This window comes from Anguilla anguilla, chromosome 1 (genome assembly GCF_013347855.1).
Source record: "Anguilla anguilla isolate fAngAng1 chromosome 1, fAngAng1.pri, whole genome shotgun sequence".
Lineage (NCBI taxonomy): Eukaryota > Metazoa > Chordata > Actinopteri > Anguilliformes > Anguillidae > Anguilla > Anguilla anguilla.
Genome location: NC_049201.1, coordinates 77,264,907 through 77,283,881, shown reverse-complemented (window position 1 = coordinate 77,283,881; position 18,975 = coordinate 77,264,907). Strand labels below are relative to the sequence as shown.

Below are 18,975 nucleotides of genomic sequence, written 5' to 3'. Positions count from 1 at the left end.
TGTTCAATGGTTTGTAAAATAATGCTAAATATCGTATGCGCTACCCTCCCTTCCTTCCCCAACAATAAGGATCTTCCAGAGCAGGAGGAGTGATTATGTAAATGTATGCATGAGCTACCCAGCAATCAGCCGGGTGCCGGTCAAACTCACTCACAATTTAAAATGGCGAGCTCGCGGATTATCCCCCAGAAAGGAACGAGACGGGGAAAGCCTAAAACGGCAGAGTTCGCGGTCAGCCACCCGGGTGAAAACGGGAGTACGCGAAAATGACCCGGGTGTGACGGGAACGCGGGTAATGAGGACAGGCGCAAAACGACAGAGCGCCTGCGACCCGCGCCCGTCCCGATCGATATCGGACCCCGATCGTCCCGCGGCTGGAACACGGCGAAGTCGGCGCGAACGGACCACGGGAAATCTCCGGCTGTTTAACGAAACTTTAGAATTCCACGCGCGTCAGGAACGCCGCCGCGACATTCGAGCCCCCGCTCTCTCGTTACAAGAGAAATACCAGAGTTAGAGAACCTTCCGGAATCATTTTTACACCAGTTACACCTGTGGTGTCAGAGCTTCCACTAGGTTAGCGTCACGCTAAGACCTCACGCATTTACCAGGTCCCACATTCAGGACTAATTAGAGAGAATAAGTCTAGGGGGGGGGGGACCCTTGACTGCAGTCATTGTATAAGGTCTGCTGTTGTACCGTTGGGGAGGGAATTGGGGGTGTGGAGGGTGAGGTCACACTGGCTGGTGAAGTCGTCCTGACACAGAGAACAGAGAGACATTCTTCTCCACCCATCAGAGGCATCCATACCCCTTCTCAATTTCTCACCTAACTCTTTGAAGAGTAGGCCTTTTCGGAATGTTTTTTTATTCGGTCAGTGTTCTATAACTCCATTGCTTCAGTCACCAGCAGTGATTGTGACATCAGGGTTAGAATGTTCAGCTAAGAGCACTCTAACCACGTATCTGTGTTCTCGCCCCTTAAAGGGTGAACATTAGGAGACGGGACTACAGCCTGCTTAACACTTACTGTTAAGTGCATAGCACTGCACCCTCCACCTTAAAAATTACGTGAGAGAGTGTGTATGTGTGTGTGTGTGTGAGATGGAGTACGAAAATGTGAGAATACATGTTTGTGTTTCTAAGAAGTGTGCACGGTACTATGCAAGTGTGTGACAATTTTGTCTGGGTGTGCGCATATAGGTGTTTGCATGTTTATATGAGAGTGTATGATCTGGAGCAAGTGCTTTTGTGCGCACGTGTGTGTGTGTGTGTGTGTGTGTGAGCATACATGCCTGTGTGCGTGCATATACGAGTTAGATCTGACAGAGAGAGCAAGTGTAAGGGGTAAAACAAAAATAAATAAATAAGGAAAGAATGTCCCCACAAGGTACGTTACAGTCTCATGTCCCCGTAAATACACAAAAACCAGCATGAGCGTGTGTATGTCAGAGAATGTGCGAGTGTTTATGTCTGTCTGCGCATGTACACACCTCCGCCTGCAAACATGCATGTCTGTGTCTCTACTCTACATCCACCAATATACGCTAGCAAGTCCAAAAAAGAGTGTTTCAGTTAAAATGAAACCGGTTAACCACCAAATTAACCTCATCTCACCGCTTCCCCCCCCCCCCAAAATCTCTCTGCTGACTCCTCACTATCTCTCCAGTTCCCACGCCCCACTGAGTTTGACAAAGTGTTGAGAGGAATCACATTACTGGTGATGTCACCCGAAAAGGGGACGGGGCTACGGCAACAGCTTAAATCAGCAGTTCTTAACCCTGGTCCAGGACAGCCACCGGGTCAGCATCAGTTTTTGATGCACCCTTAAAATCCTGCTATGACCCCCCCCAAAAAAACAAGGTAAAGTGAGTTACTCTGCAATCAGCAGCTGTGATTAATCAAATTTGAGCAGGGTAACAAAAGGAAACCAGTGGACCTCTCCTCCATGACTATGGATCAGGACGTCAGTCTTAGAGCACGCATCATTATTACAGAGCACAGTTCTACTGCAGCCGTCTCCGTGTGCTTAAAAACTACAATACAGCTAACCATGTGACCACACGTCAGTCAGCTTCACAGCAGCCAGACGGAATGGCCTCCACAGACTTCAACAAAGAGTTCAGCAAGCATAGTTAGGGGTTGTAAAATGGCCTGTTATTTTCCACAAGGAATGTCTCTCTCTCTCACAATTGTGCAGACCTACAACACAGTTATTTCAACTACGCGGCAGGCTGCCATTTTAGCTCTGAATATTGTGAAAATGCCATTCGCAGGGTTAAAAGAAAATGACATTACTGGTCTACACTTCAATTTCAGAACTCAGGCGGTGCTTTCACAGGGTGGCCAGTATAGTTCAATGGTTAGGGGGAAAAGGGATTTCGAAATTAGAGGCTGTGGGTTCGACACCCAGGTGGGCCACTGCCATTTCTACCCCCGACAAAGGCACTTAAACCCAAACTGCTTCGGTAAATGTCCAGCCGCGTAAACGGATTGTTTGTAAGGAACGTAAACCGCACGAGCGACTCACCGGAGTGATTTCGAAATGCCTGACCGTGCCGTAAAACTCGGCGCGCCAAAACGCGGCGGAGGAAAAGCATCCGAAATCAACACGTACGGACGAAGTGTAGCACAGTGGGTAAGGAACTGGGCTTGTAACCGAAAGGTCGCAGATTCGATTCCCGGGTAAGGACACTGCTGTTGTACCCTTGAGCAAGGTATTTAACCTGCATTGCTTCAGTATATATCCAGCTGTATAAATGGATACAATGTAAGATGCTATGTAAAAGTTGTGTAAGTCGCTCTGGATAAGAGCGTCTGCTAAAATGCCTGTAATGTAATGTAATGTAATGTAATGTAACATGCTCAATACACACGGGAGCTCAAACAGTCGAATGCTGAAGCAATGATGTATATATATTTTTAATGACCCTCCCCCTTTCTGAAGTTGCGAGCGCTGCAGGACCCCGGACAGACAGACAGAGGCGTGGTGTAATCACAGAGGAGCTCTTAACTCCGCCCACAGGCAGTCAAACGCACCTTCGCCCCACAAAGTCTAACAGCGGCAGGAGTCACTGTAAATTGACTCTTGCGCTCGGACTAAGGCGCACGACCTGCAAAAACTGCAAACCACCGCAGAAGTTCCGGAGCGCTCAAGTAAATCCTCTTTTTGGAACTTTTTTTTTCTCCTCCCCAATTGGGAATGATCCACCTAGCTTTTTGAGCGACCATGGGAGCAACTGCACACACCTGAAAGCCAGTGACAGGCCACACACAGTACTACTGGAGAACCAGTGACTATTTTACAACCTAGAGGCCACACACAGTACTACAGGTTACAGAGGCCCTGCAGGGACAGTAAGAGTTAACTTGCCTGTTACAGAGGCTCTGCAGGGACAGTAAGAGTTAACTTGCCTGTTACAGAGGCTCTGCAGGGACAGTAAGAGTTAACTTGCCTGTTACAGAGGTTCTACAGGGACAGTAAGAGTTAACTTGCCCGTTACAGAGGTTCTGCAGGGACAGTAAGAGTTAACTTGCCTGTTACAGAGGTTCTGCAGGGGACAGTAAGAGTTAACTTGCCCGTTACAGGGTCTGTTTCAGCTGCAGGGCTCTACCATGCACTCCTGGAGCAGAGAAGAGAGAGAGAGAGAGAGGGGTAGGGAGAGGGAAAGAGGGAGAGAGAGAGAGAAGGGGGGGTGAGGGAGAGAGAGGGGGGAGGGGGGAGAGAGAGAGAGGGGGGAGGGGGGAGAGAGAAAGGGAGGGGTAGGGAGAGGGAAAGAGGGAGAGAGAGATAGAGAGAGAGGGGGGGAGGGAGAGAGAGAGGGAGGGGTAGGGAGAGGGAGAGGGAGAGAGAGAGAGAGAGAGAGAGAGGCCTGGTGCATTACAGAGCCCAGCTGGCAGGGGGCCAGGCCAGGCAGCCCCTCACATGATTAAAGGCGCTCGGAGCTCCAGGTGTAAGAGCATACAAGCTGACTGCAGGCCAGCATCACTGCGGCAACGCTGCAGAAACACGTGCAGTATATCACTGCAGCTGCCAATGCTGCCTGCCGTGGCTGGGGTACACACGCACAGGCAGGCGCACGCACGCACACACACACACACACGGACACACGAATACATGGCTGTATCGCTCAGGCGCGCCCACACACACACGCACAGGCGCACACACGCACGCATGGCCGTATTGCTCCCACACACACGCACGGACACACGAATACACGGCTGTATCACTCCTACACACACACAGGCACGCGCACACACACACACAAATACATGGCCGTATTGCTCCCACACACACACACACACGCACAGACACACGAATACACGGCTGTATCACTCCTACACACACACACACACACACACACACACAGGCACGGACACACACTCCCACACGCACACAAATACATGGCTGTATCGCTCCCACCCACACACACACACACAGGCACGCACGCACACACACACAGAAACACATGGCTGTATCGCTCCCACGCACACGCACACGCACACGCACACGCACACGCACACGCACACGCACACGCACACGCACACGCACACGCACACGCACACGCACACGCACACGCAGAAACACATGGCTGTATCGCTCGCACACGCATGCACACCTAAATGTTTCAGTTTAAAATGTATTTATCCTTAAAAAGGCACAGGCAGTTGGATATGAACCCGTTAACAGAACATCAAAGCTGTGAAGCCGTGTCCAGGTGACGCAGTTTAGTGCGCCACGTGTTCCTTCATCTGATCTCCACTGAACTCCCACAATCCCTCAGGCACAGACCCGAGAATCGCTCAACTCCCCTCTCTCAAGCATCAGCTGCTCATTAAAAAAACAAAACAACAACAAAGTCAAAATGTGTTTCTTTCTCCCCAGGGGGGTTTATGTTGTGTGTGTGTGTGTGTGTGCGCGTGTGTGCCCTTATGTGTGCGCTCGCACAGTGGGTGAGTTTGTATGTGAGTGCCTATGATGGAGTGTGTGCGTGTGCATACACGTGTGTATGCGTGTGTGTATGTCTGTATGTGCATGTGCGAGTTTGTGTATATGTATGTGCGTGCATGTGTGTGTGTTTGTGTATGTGTGTGTGTGAGAGAGTGTGTATGTCTATGTTAGTATGCATGTGTGTGTGTGTGTGCGTGTGTGAGTTTGTGTATGTGCGTGCGTGTGTGTGCGTGTGTGTGTATGTGTGAGTATGTGTGTTTGTGCATGCGTGCTCTTTGACCTTCCTGCTCTCTTCCACAGAGGTTTTATGGTGGAGGCGGCTGCACACTGGAATTCAGGCAAACAGCTGAGACAGAATAAAAGATAAACGCTCCGCCCCCCCCCCTCCAAACACCCCACAGCTTCTTTTAATAGAACACCAGACCCCCCGCCCCCCCCCTCCCCAGAAACAGCTCTGCTCTGTCTCCGCTCTGTTCCGTAGCGGACGGGCGCTGGCGGCGTTCTCTGGCGCGGCGGATCGACAGCTCCGCCCCAAAACCCCACCCCAAAACACCACGCCCCGGGCGCCTAGCAACCGTCCGCCACCGAGGGTTCCGCCAAGCCGGCGACGCCGAAACGTCTTCATGAAACATCTTCTAATGACAGGCTGAGAAGCAGCGACCTCCCAAGAGCCCCTTCGGCCTCCCAAAAACATCCATCCACCACATCAAAATAAAACCTCTCACACCAACTTCAGCCAGGCCGAGACTTTTACACATCACCACCTGACGTATTATGGGATGGGTCACACCTGTAGTGAAATTAAATTAGCATTTTATTGCTTGTTACCTGTTTGTAGTTTGAATGTTTTATGTTGCTTGGGTCTATGTTACCTTTATGCGATGTGGCGCAACAAGCAAATCGCCTATTGGGACAGTAAAGAAAGATCTAGTGTACCGCAAACTCTATGCCACCGAGAGGCTCCTGGCTGGTGCCTGTAGACTTCCTGTCCCACAGAGGAAGTGAGAAAGATGCACAGAACCCTGGAAGGAGGGTCTTCTATTCCCTTTGAGATAAAGAAGAGGAATCCTGCAAACCAAGCTTTACTAGAAATGCCATCTGCCAAAACCAAATCAGATCCCTGTACCCAGATCAGTGAGGCACAAACTGGAGCTGGTCTGACATCGTCTCTCTCTGCGAACGCCAGGGGAACTCGAACAAGAATCCGAAACCAGGAGCCTCCGAGCCACAGTCCCGCCGAAGGACATCCAATCCTCCGGCCTGCCCAAACGGAGCCGTCGCGGAGCGCAGTTTCCACGCACCGTTAGGGTCTAATGAGAAACTAAACTACGTTCACGGCTCAGACAAAAGGTTCAGTTCAGTTCAGACTCCTGAGGCTGAAATTGGCTCCTTCTTGCTGATTACGAAAATTTCTTTCTACTGGAAGGACCTTGGCAGTAGCCCTGCGATAGATCGGCAGCCTGTCCAGGGTATATTCCTTCCTCTTGCCAAATGTACACTGGGATAGGCTCCTGGTAATGTCCTGGTAAACACCTCAAGGCAGCAGCTGACTGCCTTCGCTAATGCAATCAAGGCACCTTTTACCCAGAATCCTGCGGGAGCTAGCTGCCCGCCAATGACATTACGTGCGGAGCAAAATGCTGCAGTAAAAAAAAATAAAATAAAGTGATGATAAATAAAGGCGCTTCTCCTTTTTAGATGCGAAGGTCAAACGTTCATCCCTTCTAATCTGAGAAAAGACCCCGAAAACAACCTCACTTTGGGAACAGCCTGAAAAGAGCAAAAAATATGTTTGTTTTTTTTTTTTTTGTTGTAAATTTAAAAAACAGCAGTAACAACAACAAAATCAATCGCAAGGCCGTCACCAAAACAAGACTAGCTTTAATAAACTTCTGAGATTTTAAGCAGACTTCTATTATAGAGGGAGAATCTCTTCAAGACCTTAAGAAAATCTTGACTGAAAACTGAAGTATCGCACAGGGGTAGAGGGTTGCTTTTACCGAGGGTAATTCAATGGCGCTGATCGTGTGATAGCTCACCATTCCAATAAAATCTCCTCAAACGCCTGGCAGAGAGGCTAGACACTCCACCCCCCTCACAAAAAAAAAACAAACACCCACCCAAACAGCAACTGAAGCGAGTCGGTCCCACGAAAATAAGCGTGTAGCGCTTCCAAAGTGGGTAACGGTCCAACAGTCATACCAGTCTGCGAGTCAGCCAACCGTATCCAGTTCTGTTTTACTTAATGACTCAGTCTGGTCAAAAGGACTGCCAAGCCCGTGATACAGCCACTAATACCCGAGAGCTCTCCGTTCACATTAGCCATTTTCAAAACATGCTAATTTCCACGTATAAAGACAGGAAGTGTGAAATGGCTCGTTTAGTTTTTTTTTTGGTAAACTCCTTTTCCGTGACCGAGGCGATCCCCGGGCGGTTTATGGGGGGGCGTGTTACCCGCCCGTGTGACGAGCAGGAGCCCGGCGAGGGTCGGACAGCCGAGCGCCCTTACGGCTGCTCCTCCCCCGGGCGAGAGGACCGAGGACGGGCGGGAGGCGGCCGTCAGAATGAAAGGTAGGCGGTAATGATTTGAGGGAGCGCCATGATGACCGCGGTCCCACCGGCTGTCGGGGGGTGTGGGTGTGGGGGTGTGGGGGGGGGCAGGCCTATCTTCCACCGCCAGGGTCCGCCGCGAGAGGCGTGCCCATGGCAACCCACGGACCGCCGCTATTGTGCGGCCGCGGCTGTTTAAACGAGCGGAACGAGGGACAATGGGGAGGGGGGGGCGGGGGGGGGCGGGCGAAGCTTCTGGATCATAAATAATACACGCGTACAATTCACCTCTTTCAATGAGCAGCCGTAAATGAGCACGCACGCACAAGCACAGGTACAATACAGGTATATACACACACACACACACACACACACACACGCACACACAAACACACACGCAGGTAAAATACAGGTATATACACACACAGTTAAAATACAGGTATACACACACACACACACACACACGCACACACAAACACACACGCAGGTAAAATACAGGTATATACACACACACACACACACGCAGGTAAAATACAGGTATACACACACACACACACACACACACACACACACACACACACACGCAGGTAAAATACAGGTATATACACACACACGCAGGTAAAATACAGGTATATACACACACAGTTACAATACAGGTATATACACACGTGCACACACACACACACACACACACACACACGCAGGTACAGTACAGGTATACACACACACACACACACGCAGGTACAATAGAGGTATATACAAACACACACAGGTACAATACAGGTACACACACACACGCAGGTACAATAGAGGTATATACAAACACACACAGGTACAATACAGGTACACACACGCAGGTACAGTACAGGTATATACACACACAGTTACAATACAGGTATATACACACACACAGGCACACACAGATACAAACACACAGGTAGACACAGATACAAACAAACAGACACAGGTACACACACATAAAATACACAAACACACAGATGCTCCTATCTGTGTGTAATCTCTATAAAAGTTTCTGGTCAAACTGGATGTTTTTCTTAAAACTTGTTTTTGCTTAGAAAATGAGCGAAACATGAAATTTAACCAGGGGTGACCAAACTTTTGCATACAACATAGAAACATGCATGAACACACGTGCACACACATTGCGTGCATGTGCACACACTTGCACGCGCACACACACACATGCAATCGCGCACACACTCCAGTGCATCACTATCACAACTATCAATGCAAAACACACATCCTCTCCAACAAAGCCCTCTCTCTACATGGCGCGGAGGAACAAACCAATGAGAAAACAAAGGGCGAGAGAGAGAAAGATGGGGAAGAGGGAAAAGAGAGAAGGAGAGAGGGAGCACTGTCCTACAGAAGAGGGGAAAGACAGGACAATGTCACACACAGATGAGAGAGGACTGGCAGTGCCAGCATCACAATAAGAGCAAAACAAGTCCACAGCAGTGCCCCAGCTCTCTACATGGCAAACACCATTAACCCATTAAAGGTTGCAAGATCACCAATATCAGTACCGGATAAGAATGTTCTTAACTGAGCATTCTAACGTGATGTCACAATCACCACTGGTAACTGAAAGCAATAAAGTTCTAGAACACTTACTTAGAACTTTTGGGGGGGGGGGGGGGGGGGGGGGACACATTCCAAAAAAACCTACCCTTCAAAAAAGTGAGCAGCAAAACAGGACATCAAAAAGAGGGCTTGAGGCATTTTCAGATTAACCCCAGACTGTGATCTGAAACCTCGGATTCACATAACGCAGCAGACGGCAAGAGCTGCATTTTAAGTGGAGGTTATACCGCTCAACAATTCCACTCCTAAAACTTTATTAGGGACACATTTGTGAAGCAGCACATACATTTGGAAATGCATGCAGGTGCTGCTAACATGCAGTTTGTATATCAGAGGAGTCGAGAAGATAAAAACGTGTGAGAACCATCATCTGCACTCGACTACGTGCCATCTTAAAGTTTTTGTAAATTCCTCACACGTAGAAAAGAGCACATTCGCAAGGAAAGCCCAAGGGTAAATTTATAACCAATGGCATAACTCACGCATGAGTCGCTCGCCTAGACTATGACACGAACCGTACGCCGCACCAGACCCCAACATGGCAGCTTGAAGATTTTTCTGTCGGCCCAACACGTCAGGCAACGGTCCAGATACGGCACTGCGAACACACATGACCAGCACCGCCAACACATTACCAACACCGCCAACACGTGACCAGCACCGCGAACACGTGACCAGCACTGTCAACACGTGACCAACACCGCAACACATGACCAGCACCGTGCTCAGAGTAAAATGAGATGAAATGTCTCAGGGAGGCATTAAACAACCGTAGCGTTTTGAAGTAAAAATATCAGGAGAAGCAGTTAATTTAAAATTGTTCGCATAGTTGTATCGACCTCCCCTTTCAGACGTAGTTTTTGTTGGTTTGGCAAGCAGCTTAAAAAATAAAATAAAATAAAAACACGGCACACACCACGCTCAGACCTTCAGCAGATGCTCTTATCCAGAGAGACTTCCGCAGTTTATATCATCAGCCTACGCACAATCAATTTAAACGGCAGGATATTTTACTAAAGTGACTGGGAATCAAACCTACAACCTGAGAATTAAAAGTCCAGAACTCGTACACTACACCCCCCCCCACACACGCCCCATAAAAAAAGACAACGGTTGTTTGGCCCAAGCAGCTTGCTCATCTTCATGGCGGCCGCTGTTTAACTTGCTAATCAAGTGCTAACTTTCTATTCTACAACAGAGGCGGCATTGACGGAGCTTTGCATACGAAACCTCAAGAGTCTCTAATGGAGGACATTACATCACGTACGCTGTGAGCGCAGCTGCTATTTTTAAAACACGGTCCACGGCGGGGATTCAAATCAAACATCGGTTGTTAACTTTGACTAACAAATAAAGGCAAGAATTTGTTTTTTTGTTCTTTGCCAGGGCTGTGCAGCTAGGCGAGTTACGCGATCGCCAAAAACTGGCTCCCAAACTGCGTCTGTGACGAAGGTGGAAGGGGAAAAGAAAAAAAAAAAGAAACTAACACATGCACTTAAGTTGAAGACAAACTTTGATTGGATCCAGGCCTGTGTCTTAGCGGTATTCCAACCCCAGAAATAGAGACTTCAAGTTCATTAACAACTCAGGAGCTTGTATTAGTGCTGCTCTGTGTCCACGAGATCTCATATTTCTGAAGGGATGTACTGAATCCAGCCTCACCCTTGGCCACAGTGGAACTGCCTTAAAACATCTGAAAATGGTGGACATTCTGTTGTATGAAACGCCCCCCCATTCAACCCCAAGTTACAGGGTCTGCTTGTTGTGCCCCTCCTCCAAAATGAACACAGGGCCCCCTCCTTCAAAACTCCAATCCATTCCCCAAATCCCCCTTTTCCTCTACCCCTACCCCTCCTCCATACCCAAACCCTCACCCCCCTTTTCTCCTCTTTCTTGTTTATGCTAGTTTTTCCCGCTCAGTCTCGGGCTGGGGGAAGAAAAAAAAAAAAAAAAAACACTTCCCTGGGGTACATGGCGTGAGCCTCCAGATGAATTAAAAGACTCGAGTTCACAGCCAAGAAAGAAAACGGGACTTCCACAGGACAATGCTACCTGACTAACCGACTACATGCTAACTCAGGCCTATTGATTGACTGAGTTTGAAAAAAGTTAAATACACAGATATGCACATGGTACTTAAATCTCTACAGGATGCTGCAATAGTCACGACATATTTCCATTGCGGTCCTCAAGACTTGGCTAGGAGGCAGGTAGGAAAAGGGTGTGGCATGAAAGAGACTCATTATGTACAACATTAAAAGCAGCAAATGTCCTATTTTTTTTGTGTGTGTGCCATTTTCTCCCCAATTTAGTCGTTATACCAATTCCCCGTGTGTATCACAGTCCTGGTCGATGCGCTATCCTCTGTCGGTCTGGGGAGGGTGTAGACTACCATATGCCTCCTCCGATCCATGTGGAGTCGCCAGCCGCTTCTTTTCACCTGATAGCGAGGAATTTCACTGGGAGAGCGTAACGCGCGCAGAGGTTCACGCTATCTCCCCCAGATCCCCTCCCTGCTGAACAGGTGCGCCGACCAACCAGTAGGAGTCGCTAATGCAACGATCACGACTCATACCCTCCCTGGCTTCCCACCCGTGAACACAACCAATTCTGCTCGTAGGAACGTCTGACCAAGCCGGAAGTACCGCTGCCGGGGATTGAACCCGGGTCTCTGCGGTGGTAGGCGAGTGTTTATACCTCTAAATTTCCTGATTCTGCTCAGGATTTTTCAACTGCATCTTAAAACTATTCAAGGTATGGTCAGTTTACTTTCAAAATACCTTGTGGCTGCTGTGACAACTTGAGAATTCACTTGACGATAAATACCTGTCACTTTTTGGCTTCTTTTAGTAGTGAGGTTATTGTTCATGCTGGGAAGAGCAGTCAATGTGTTAGCAATATTAGCACATGGACATTCTAAGCTGGACAGCAAGTGACCACGAGCTTGCGAGTTTGAACGTAAAATGAGGCCAATCCAAGTACCTGCAAATTAACACGAGGAGGAGTTTAAACTTTTACGAGACAATATTTCCATAATCTAAGGGCAGTGGGATGTGTTACCATTTTCTCTGGCTTTTTACATTTTTATGGGTTACAATATTGATTTTCATAGGCTTTCTGTGGCCATGTAGCATTCAAAACAAAGACCTGAGGAAGATTCGAGGCAACTTTCCCAAGTCAGACTCTGGAACACCAAAGTTGCATAGCAACCCTGAACCCAACACAGGCCGAGACTTCAGGCCGGAACTCGAGTCGTCTCTCTCTCACCGGGACAGCAGTGCCCGTTCCCTTAAAAATAGAATCGAATCCGATGATTCAAACAAAGGGACCATTCACTTTTATTTTAACAACAGCGACTTCTTCAGATTACGTGAAGTAGGTGATCGGGGTAACAGCGAAGCAACAGTAGACAATAACGTTTCCAAATTTAGACTGAATGCAGTGGGTCCAACTGCTGGAACATCAGTTCTTGTTTTGTTTGCATTTAGACATCAGGAGAAACTTAGAAACCCAACTGGCTGAAACGTCTTCTATAACAGCTCCCTTGTGAAACGCCAGTCAATATCAAGAATACGAGGAACAAATTACAAATGATATCCCACGCGAGGCGGAGGAGTCACAGTGAACGAGGAACTTGCCTCGCCCGTAATCTTCCCTTGAACAATATAAAGTGGCGTATCCGAGAATAAAAACCCCCGCCCTTCAACAAACATAACTTGGAGACTGAAATACTTCGCTTCTCCATCTGTTCGTTCGCGGTTAAAGTGATGCAACCGTCTACGGAAAATAGATGCCTTTTTTTCGGGGGCGGTTCAACTACTGGCCACAAAAAAACAGTAGCCTGGCTAATGTTATGAGCTTTCTAACGATTGTTAGGCCAATAACCTTAACTAACAAACGTTGAACGAACTTTTTACTCGTTAGAACTGCGTCCACAGAACTGGAGCGTGTCGGAAAAAAAGTCTTATGTTCTTTCCTGAAAAACTTAGCAAACGAGATCGTCATCAAGCGAGCAGGAGCATTTGCTACTCCTAGCCTACTATGGATCGTAGGCTTTGCAAACATTCATGTCGTACTTTTCTGCACAATGTTTAGCCTCTTCAAATATGTAACGGTCTGGCGTTTAAAAAAAAAATTATTTATTGAAATGTAGGCTATGCGCCGATGCATAACCATGGCAAGATACAACATTTTCAATAGCCTGCCCTGTCGGTCCAAAAGAGCAGTCTCCTCTAAAGCAATCATAACCCACATGGCACGCCACCGACAACAGCTCTCTCCATCAAATTACTGACATTTCCCTTGCCAGCACTGTTGCAAGATGGTTTTGATCAATTTATCGATATGCTTAATTAACCTTATTCCTAATGCTAAAGCCTACATCGATGGTGATTCAAAACAACGATATAAGATGGGCATATTTATTCTGAACAGGCTAAAAAGATACTTCTGATGCGTTTCTTTTCCCAATTTTTTAAAATTTCTAACTGGTAAGTGTCATTCAACAGTGTGCAAATACACAATTTTATTTATTTCCATACAATTTTGTAGTAGGCTAATACAGCATGAAAAAATAGCATACAAGAACTTTTCCTAACCGTGCATAGCCATCGACGACATTCAAATCGGATGATCAAAACTTTTAGCCTACATCGTCTGAAAAAGTGAATAAATCCGTCGCAGAGTTCCTTACCTTCACAAAGAGCTCGATAACTGGCTCGTTGTCCCCCTTTACTCCGTTCTGTGGGACCGAAAGAGACATTGCGAACTTAGTTTATACACTTCTCCAAGGCAATAAACCTCTTTTTCGAATCGTCCGTAATTTCCTCTGTTGCACTCCCGTCACTTCTTTCCAGACAGGGTTTTCGAGTAACCGCCTTTTTCCCCCAAGCTGTTAGGATGACCAGCTGGAACCTCGCAGTGATTCTAGCAGTACGCTGCGCTTTTAATGGAGAAGGTTCGAGCACGCGCGACAATACGGGCCGCGCTGCTAACCAAAGACCTTTCACAAAAGCTGTTTTTCACCGGTTTTCGAGAAGCTCGTTGGCTATAGCTACAAAACCATTGTTGGAAACCTTTCGCTCTCCGGACTTTTCGTCGCCTCTCCACGACTCGGGGACAGATGATGCGGACAGGAGGGGAAACGGCAACGGGGAATATTTAAAGCTGTGATGTCATCCGCAAACCAGGCGAAAAGTGGGCAGGGTTTGTAAAGCCTTAGCGGAGGAAGAGATGCCCGGTGCAACTGTGGTCGGTAGCTAGGAAATAAAAACGAAAAAAACTGTCCCAAGGCAAAACCGAGCAAGCGACTTGCAAGGTGTAAACTAGTTTACCGTAACGTGATAATCTCAGGCGATAAAGTTGCGCTTAAGATTTCTGCATGGTCCCAATGTAACTACTGCCCATTTGCCACGTCACTGCACGAGGTTCTGAGGATTCCGTACTTGCGACCGCATCTTGTTTCATAAATGCACATGGAGCAGCAGGCGGAATTGTTATTCATGCTACCCTAGGTGTAATGATGCCACTTAAAGTGTAACATTTCTGCAATAAATGATATTGCGCTCGACATAGTAAGGGGTAAGCTTCATTGTGCTTTATTAACCTTACATCTACGAAACATTACATTTATTTGGAACACACCCTATCCCATGCAATCGCTATTGTGAAGTTTAAACAATATTTTTTTTAAAGAAAACCCTATTCGTTAGGGAATGCCAAAGGCTGATAAATGCTCCTAAATTTATAGCTACAGTATATAAAACGCAAAAATGAGAAATGCATTTGCCTGGTCAGCGAGCTATTCATGAAATTGGACTGTGGGTGTCTCTGTGTTTTATTGCAGTCATTTTCAATAATTTCAGTAGATATTATAGAATATTTGGTAGCATAGACTGTATCTGTAAATGGGAAGCTTAAGTTGCCGAGGAGTGAAAGGGTGATAACGACTTGTGAACTGGAACAATAAAAAAATTGGGTTGAGCCACTCTGGCAGCTATCCACCATGGCATTGTTCGCCGGATATGAAAAGGAAATCGTTAAATAACGGAGCGTTATAAATGCTGAACCTGGGTTACAAGTCGCGTGTTAGATAGCCTACTGTTTTCCCCAGGAAAGAATCTGCCACAGTTGCCATACACGGTTGACAGATGAACGCGAGTGTTACATAGTTTAAACAAAAGTCTCGCCCCAGTGCTGTATGGCGTTTCACTGCTAGAACCAAGCATCTTTATTGAGTTAGGCTACTCAAGCTATTAGGACACAAAAGGTTGTGAGATACATTAAGCACAGATCGCAATTGGCCTATATACACTTATTGTTATATAGCCCATCTGAATAGCCGACCAAAGTGACTAATTCCCTCCACAACTGGAAGATGTTTCTGTTCTAGGCGTGGAGATGTATAATCTAGAATAAATAAATAAGCAGAACTGCTTGCGCTTGTCGTCGGCACTTTGTCTCACTCCATTGTGTGCGCGAGGCGCTGATTAATGCCGTTTCCTGTCTTTCTATGGAGTCACCAGATCATCACATTTAACCTTATCTTAGCACTGCAGCACACATGTATAAAAAGACAAGGGACGAGGATGCAGGCTACCACAAGGCGCCGCCAGCTGAACTCCTCCCCAATCATTTTTTCCGCTATCCTACTGCCACGCGCGCTGCAGGCTACCTAGGCAACCGGCCACAGTGAGTCCGCGCCGCCCCAAGCAGGTGTTTAAACAAAGCGTGTGCTCAGGCGGGCTGAATGAGATGTTGTGGTTTTATTTTATCACTGTAAACACACTGGCTCCGTCTCAGAACGTCGTACACACAGGCGTCCGACGTCCAATTTAACAAGGGCAAACTGTCCACTTCGACAACAGAAGCGGAATGTACGCCTATGGGCTATTGGAAAAACTTCCTCAGGTGAAAAGACACAATTCCTCCCCAGCCCCAATTTCACATCGGCGGCTGGGACTAGGCGCAGGTCAGTACATGTGCACGTGCTTTGTATATGTATATCGAAAAAGAAAACATTTGTCGATTAAGTATTAAAGGACTGTAGGTATCAGTTTGGAATGAGGGCGTTGTCTCTGTAGCCAACTCTGGACGCGGAGGTGTCCGGACTTCACCTGAACGCCACGCTCGCTCTCTGCGCAGCTCATTGGCTACTCCTGCGATGGGGTACGACCTGCATGTACTCGGGAAAGAGGTCGACACCTTAAAATCACTTCAGAATAATATTTCAACATCAATATTTCCTATATTATTCCGGTCCCAAAGCCGGAATTGCATCTCGCGCCTGACACTTGGCTCGAAGGAATACATTTAAAACAAAAGCCAGTGCCCTTGTGACGTGTCTTAATTCTTAACGGCCTAACCAGTCGTGTTGTGGGGAAATTCAACAGATTTGACTGCCGCAGAAAATTACAAACGACCTTCGAAGACAAAAGCAGCGAGGCTATATTGGGATGGCAGGTATGCCATCCCGCCAAGTTACGCCTTGGCGGGGGCATGCCCCATACCTATACAGCACCGAGACTTTGGCACTTTTCAGGGTTCCCCACAGAAATAACCACAACAGCCACAGACACTCAGCCCTTAAAAACATTAAATTCTGTTCATTCTGACCCCATTTCAACAGACAGAATTCATAAACAACTTTCACATGTCCACACAATAAAGCCCCAAACTAAGGGGATTTTGCGTTTTCTCCTTCTTCTTCTTCTTCTTCTTCTACTTCTTCTTCTCTTTCTTCTTCTTCTTCTTCTTCTTCTCATTCTTATTTTTCCTGCCGCCTATCCCACTAACAACATGTCTCCCCATTGGACATTTCACTGACACCAGCCAAATCTGCACCTACACGACCCAATCAAAAACGCGCATACACACGCAAAATACCCATACATTTTTACTCTGAAACATTTCCTGTTCAAACAGCTAGTCTGCCTGTGGCCTAGTGGGTAAGGTTACAGTCTTGGGAACATGGGGTCGTAGGTTCAAACCCAGCTTGGAACACGTTTCTTTAACCTGCTTCAACCCTCACTAATAATTGTCTACTACCCTACTTATCAATTATTGCTTTTGCACCATATTTACCCGCCGTTCACCGTTCTGTTATTAACCGGCTACAATATTGCTAAGCCACATGGATTCAACGGGAGCTCTTCTGTGCTTACTGGCCTGTGTTCTTTAAAACCACCGGCAGGTTTGCTAATGATATTTCACGCATTGCATAGCTATGGCATGGTGCTGCACTAACGAAGTCACAGACTGGTAAACCTCCGGTTTCAGGATTGAACCCTGACTCGCCCTCAGGCAGATAATTTCCTCTTTTACACTAACGTTCTCTTACGCCTATATTTGCTTTACCAAAACTCACTCACGACCACCCATATGCATTTCATCACGGCAAATGTATTCCTTTTATTAAAAAGTTACACCAGTTCACCACTGTGCCATTTCTACTAACTATATTTCTTCACTTGGCTACCGTACAAAACTTTCATATCAGCAAACGCCACGTTTCTATTTCTACATTCATGTTACCTCGCTCTGTTCTCTATCTAGCCACATACGCTACACACAATTACTACTTATGTACATTCTGCAACTCCGCAGTTTGAACAGCTAATCCGACCGTGGCCTAGTGGGTAAGGTTACAGGCTTGGGGACACTGGGTCGTATGTTCAAGCCCAGCTTGGAACACGTTTCTTTTACTTGCTTCGACCCTCACTAATAATTGTCTACTACTTCTTAATTATTGCTTTTGCACCATATCTACCCGCCGTTCACCGTTTAGTTATTAACCGGCTACAATATTGCTAAGATATATGCATTATGACTTACCGTCTGTACGTTCAGTTATTGACCGGCTACAATATTGCTAAGCCATATGGACTCAACGGAAGCTCTTCTGTGCTTACTGGCTTGTGTTCTTCTTTAAAACCACCGACAGATTCGCTAATGATATTTCACGCATTGCATAGTTATGGCATTAGCTAACGAAGTCACAGACTGGTAAACCTCACTCACTCACGGCCACCCATATGCATTTCATGACGCAAATGTATTCATTTTATTTAAAAGTTACACCAGTTCACCACTGTGCCATTTCTACTAACTATATTTCTTCACTTGGCTACCGTACAAAACCTTAATATCAGCAAACGCCACGTTTCTACATTCATGTTACCTCGCCCTGTTCTCTATCTAGCCACATAGTATCTAGCCACTTACTACGTGTACGTTCTGCAACTCCGCATTAAAACATTACATTTAAAATCATGATTCACTCATAAGTATAACTACTAGCACTGAACATGAGAAAAAAACATTCGTGCAATAGATTACATTACAGTACAAGCAAATAATGAGTGCAATGTTATTTAACCCTCCACTTCAACAACTAATGTTCAATACCGACTGTTATATATACCATTTGATAAGGAATATAAGCTCGCTCATGGTCACTCCATTTACTTCGCACTATACTCCGTGATCATGTCAACCTTCACCTACATGCCCATTCTGCTAAAAACATATTGTTTCAACTACGGAATTTCGTAATTTCATTTTAATTTCTCTCACACTGTTGTTTTCTCTCATATGCAAAGCCTGCTGGGACATATGAGTCTGCTCCTATTCTCCACTATCATGTTTTCCGGTTCTCGTTTAGCAAAACAGCCAAGAGGATTCCTACCTGCAGATAAGCCTATCAAAATGCCTTATAAACCTTACAAACACTAAAAGTGCATCTCCACGAAATAACAGACAATGGAGCAGGACAGAAGGATAAACCTTACAAACACTAAAAGTGCATCTCCACGAAATAACAGAAAACGGAGCAGGACAGAAGGCTACACAAGTTGCGACCTAGGGAGTTAT

The 18,975-nt window shown here is 46.7% G+C and overlaps 1 protein-coding gene across 1 annotated transcript in view; it reads right to left on the bottom strand.

The window, feature by feature from the left end:
* Nucleotides 1-16,549, bottom strand: part of clic4 (chloride intracellular channel 4) — a 48,741-nt gene extending 32,192 nt beyond the window's left edge. Inside the window, exon 1 of the mRNA XM_035381900.1 lies at nucleotides 13,799-16,549. Within this exon, the coding sequence (XP_035237791.1) occupies nucleotides 13,799-13,867 (69 nt within the window). The 5' untranslated portion in view covers nucleotides 13,868-16,549. The remainder of the gene's footprint in view (nucleotides 1-13,798) is intronic.
* Between the last annotated feature and the right edge of the window lie 2,426 nt (nucleotides 16,550-18,975).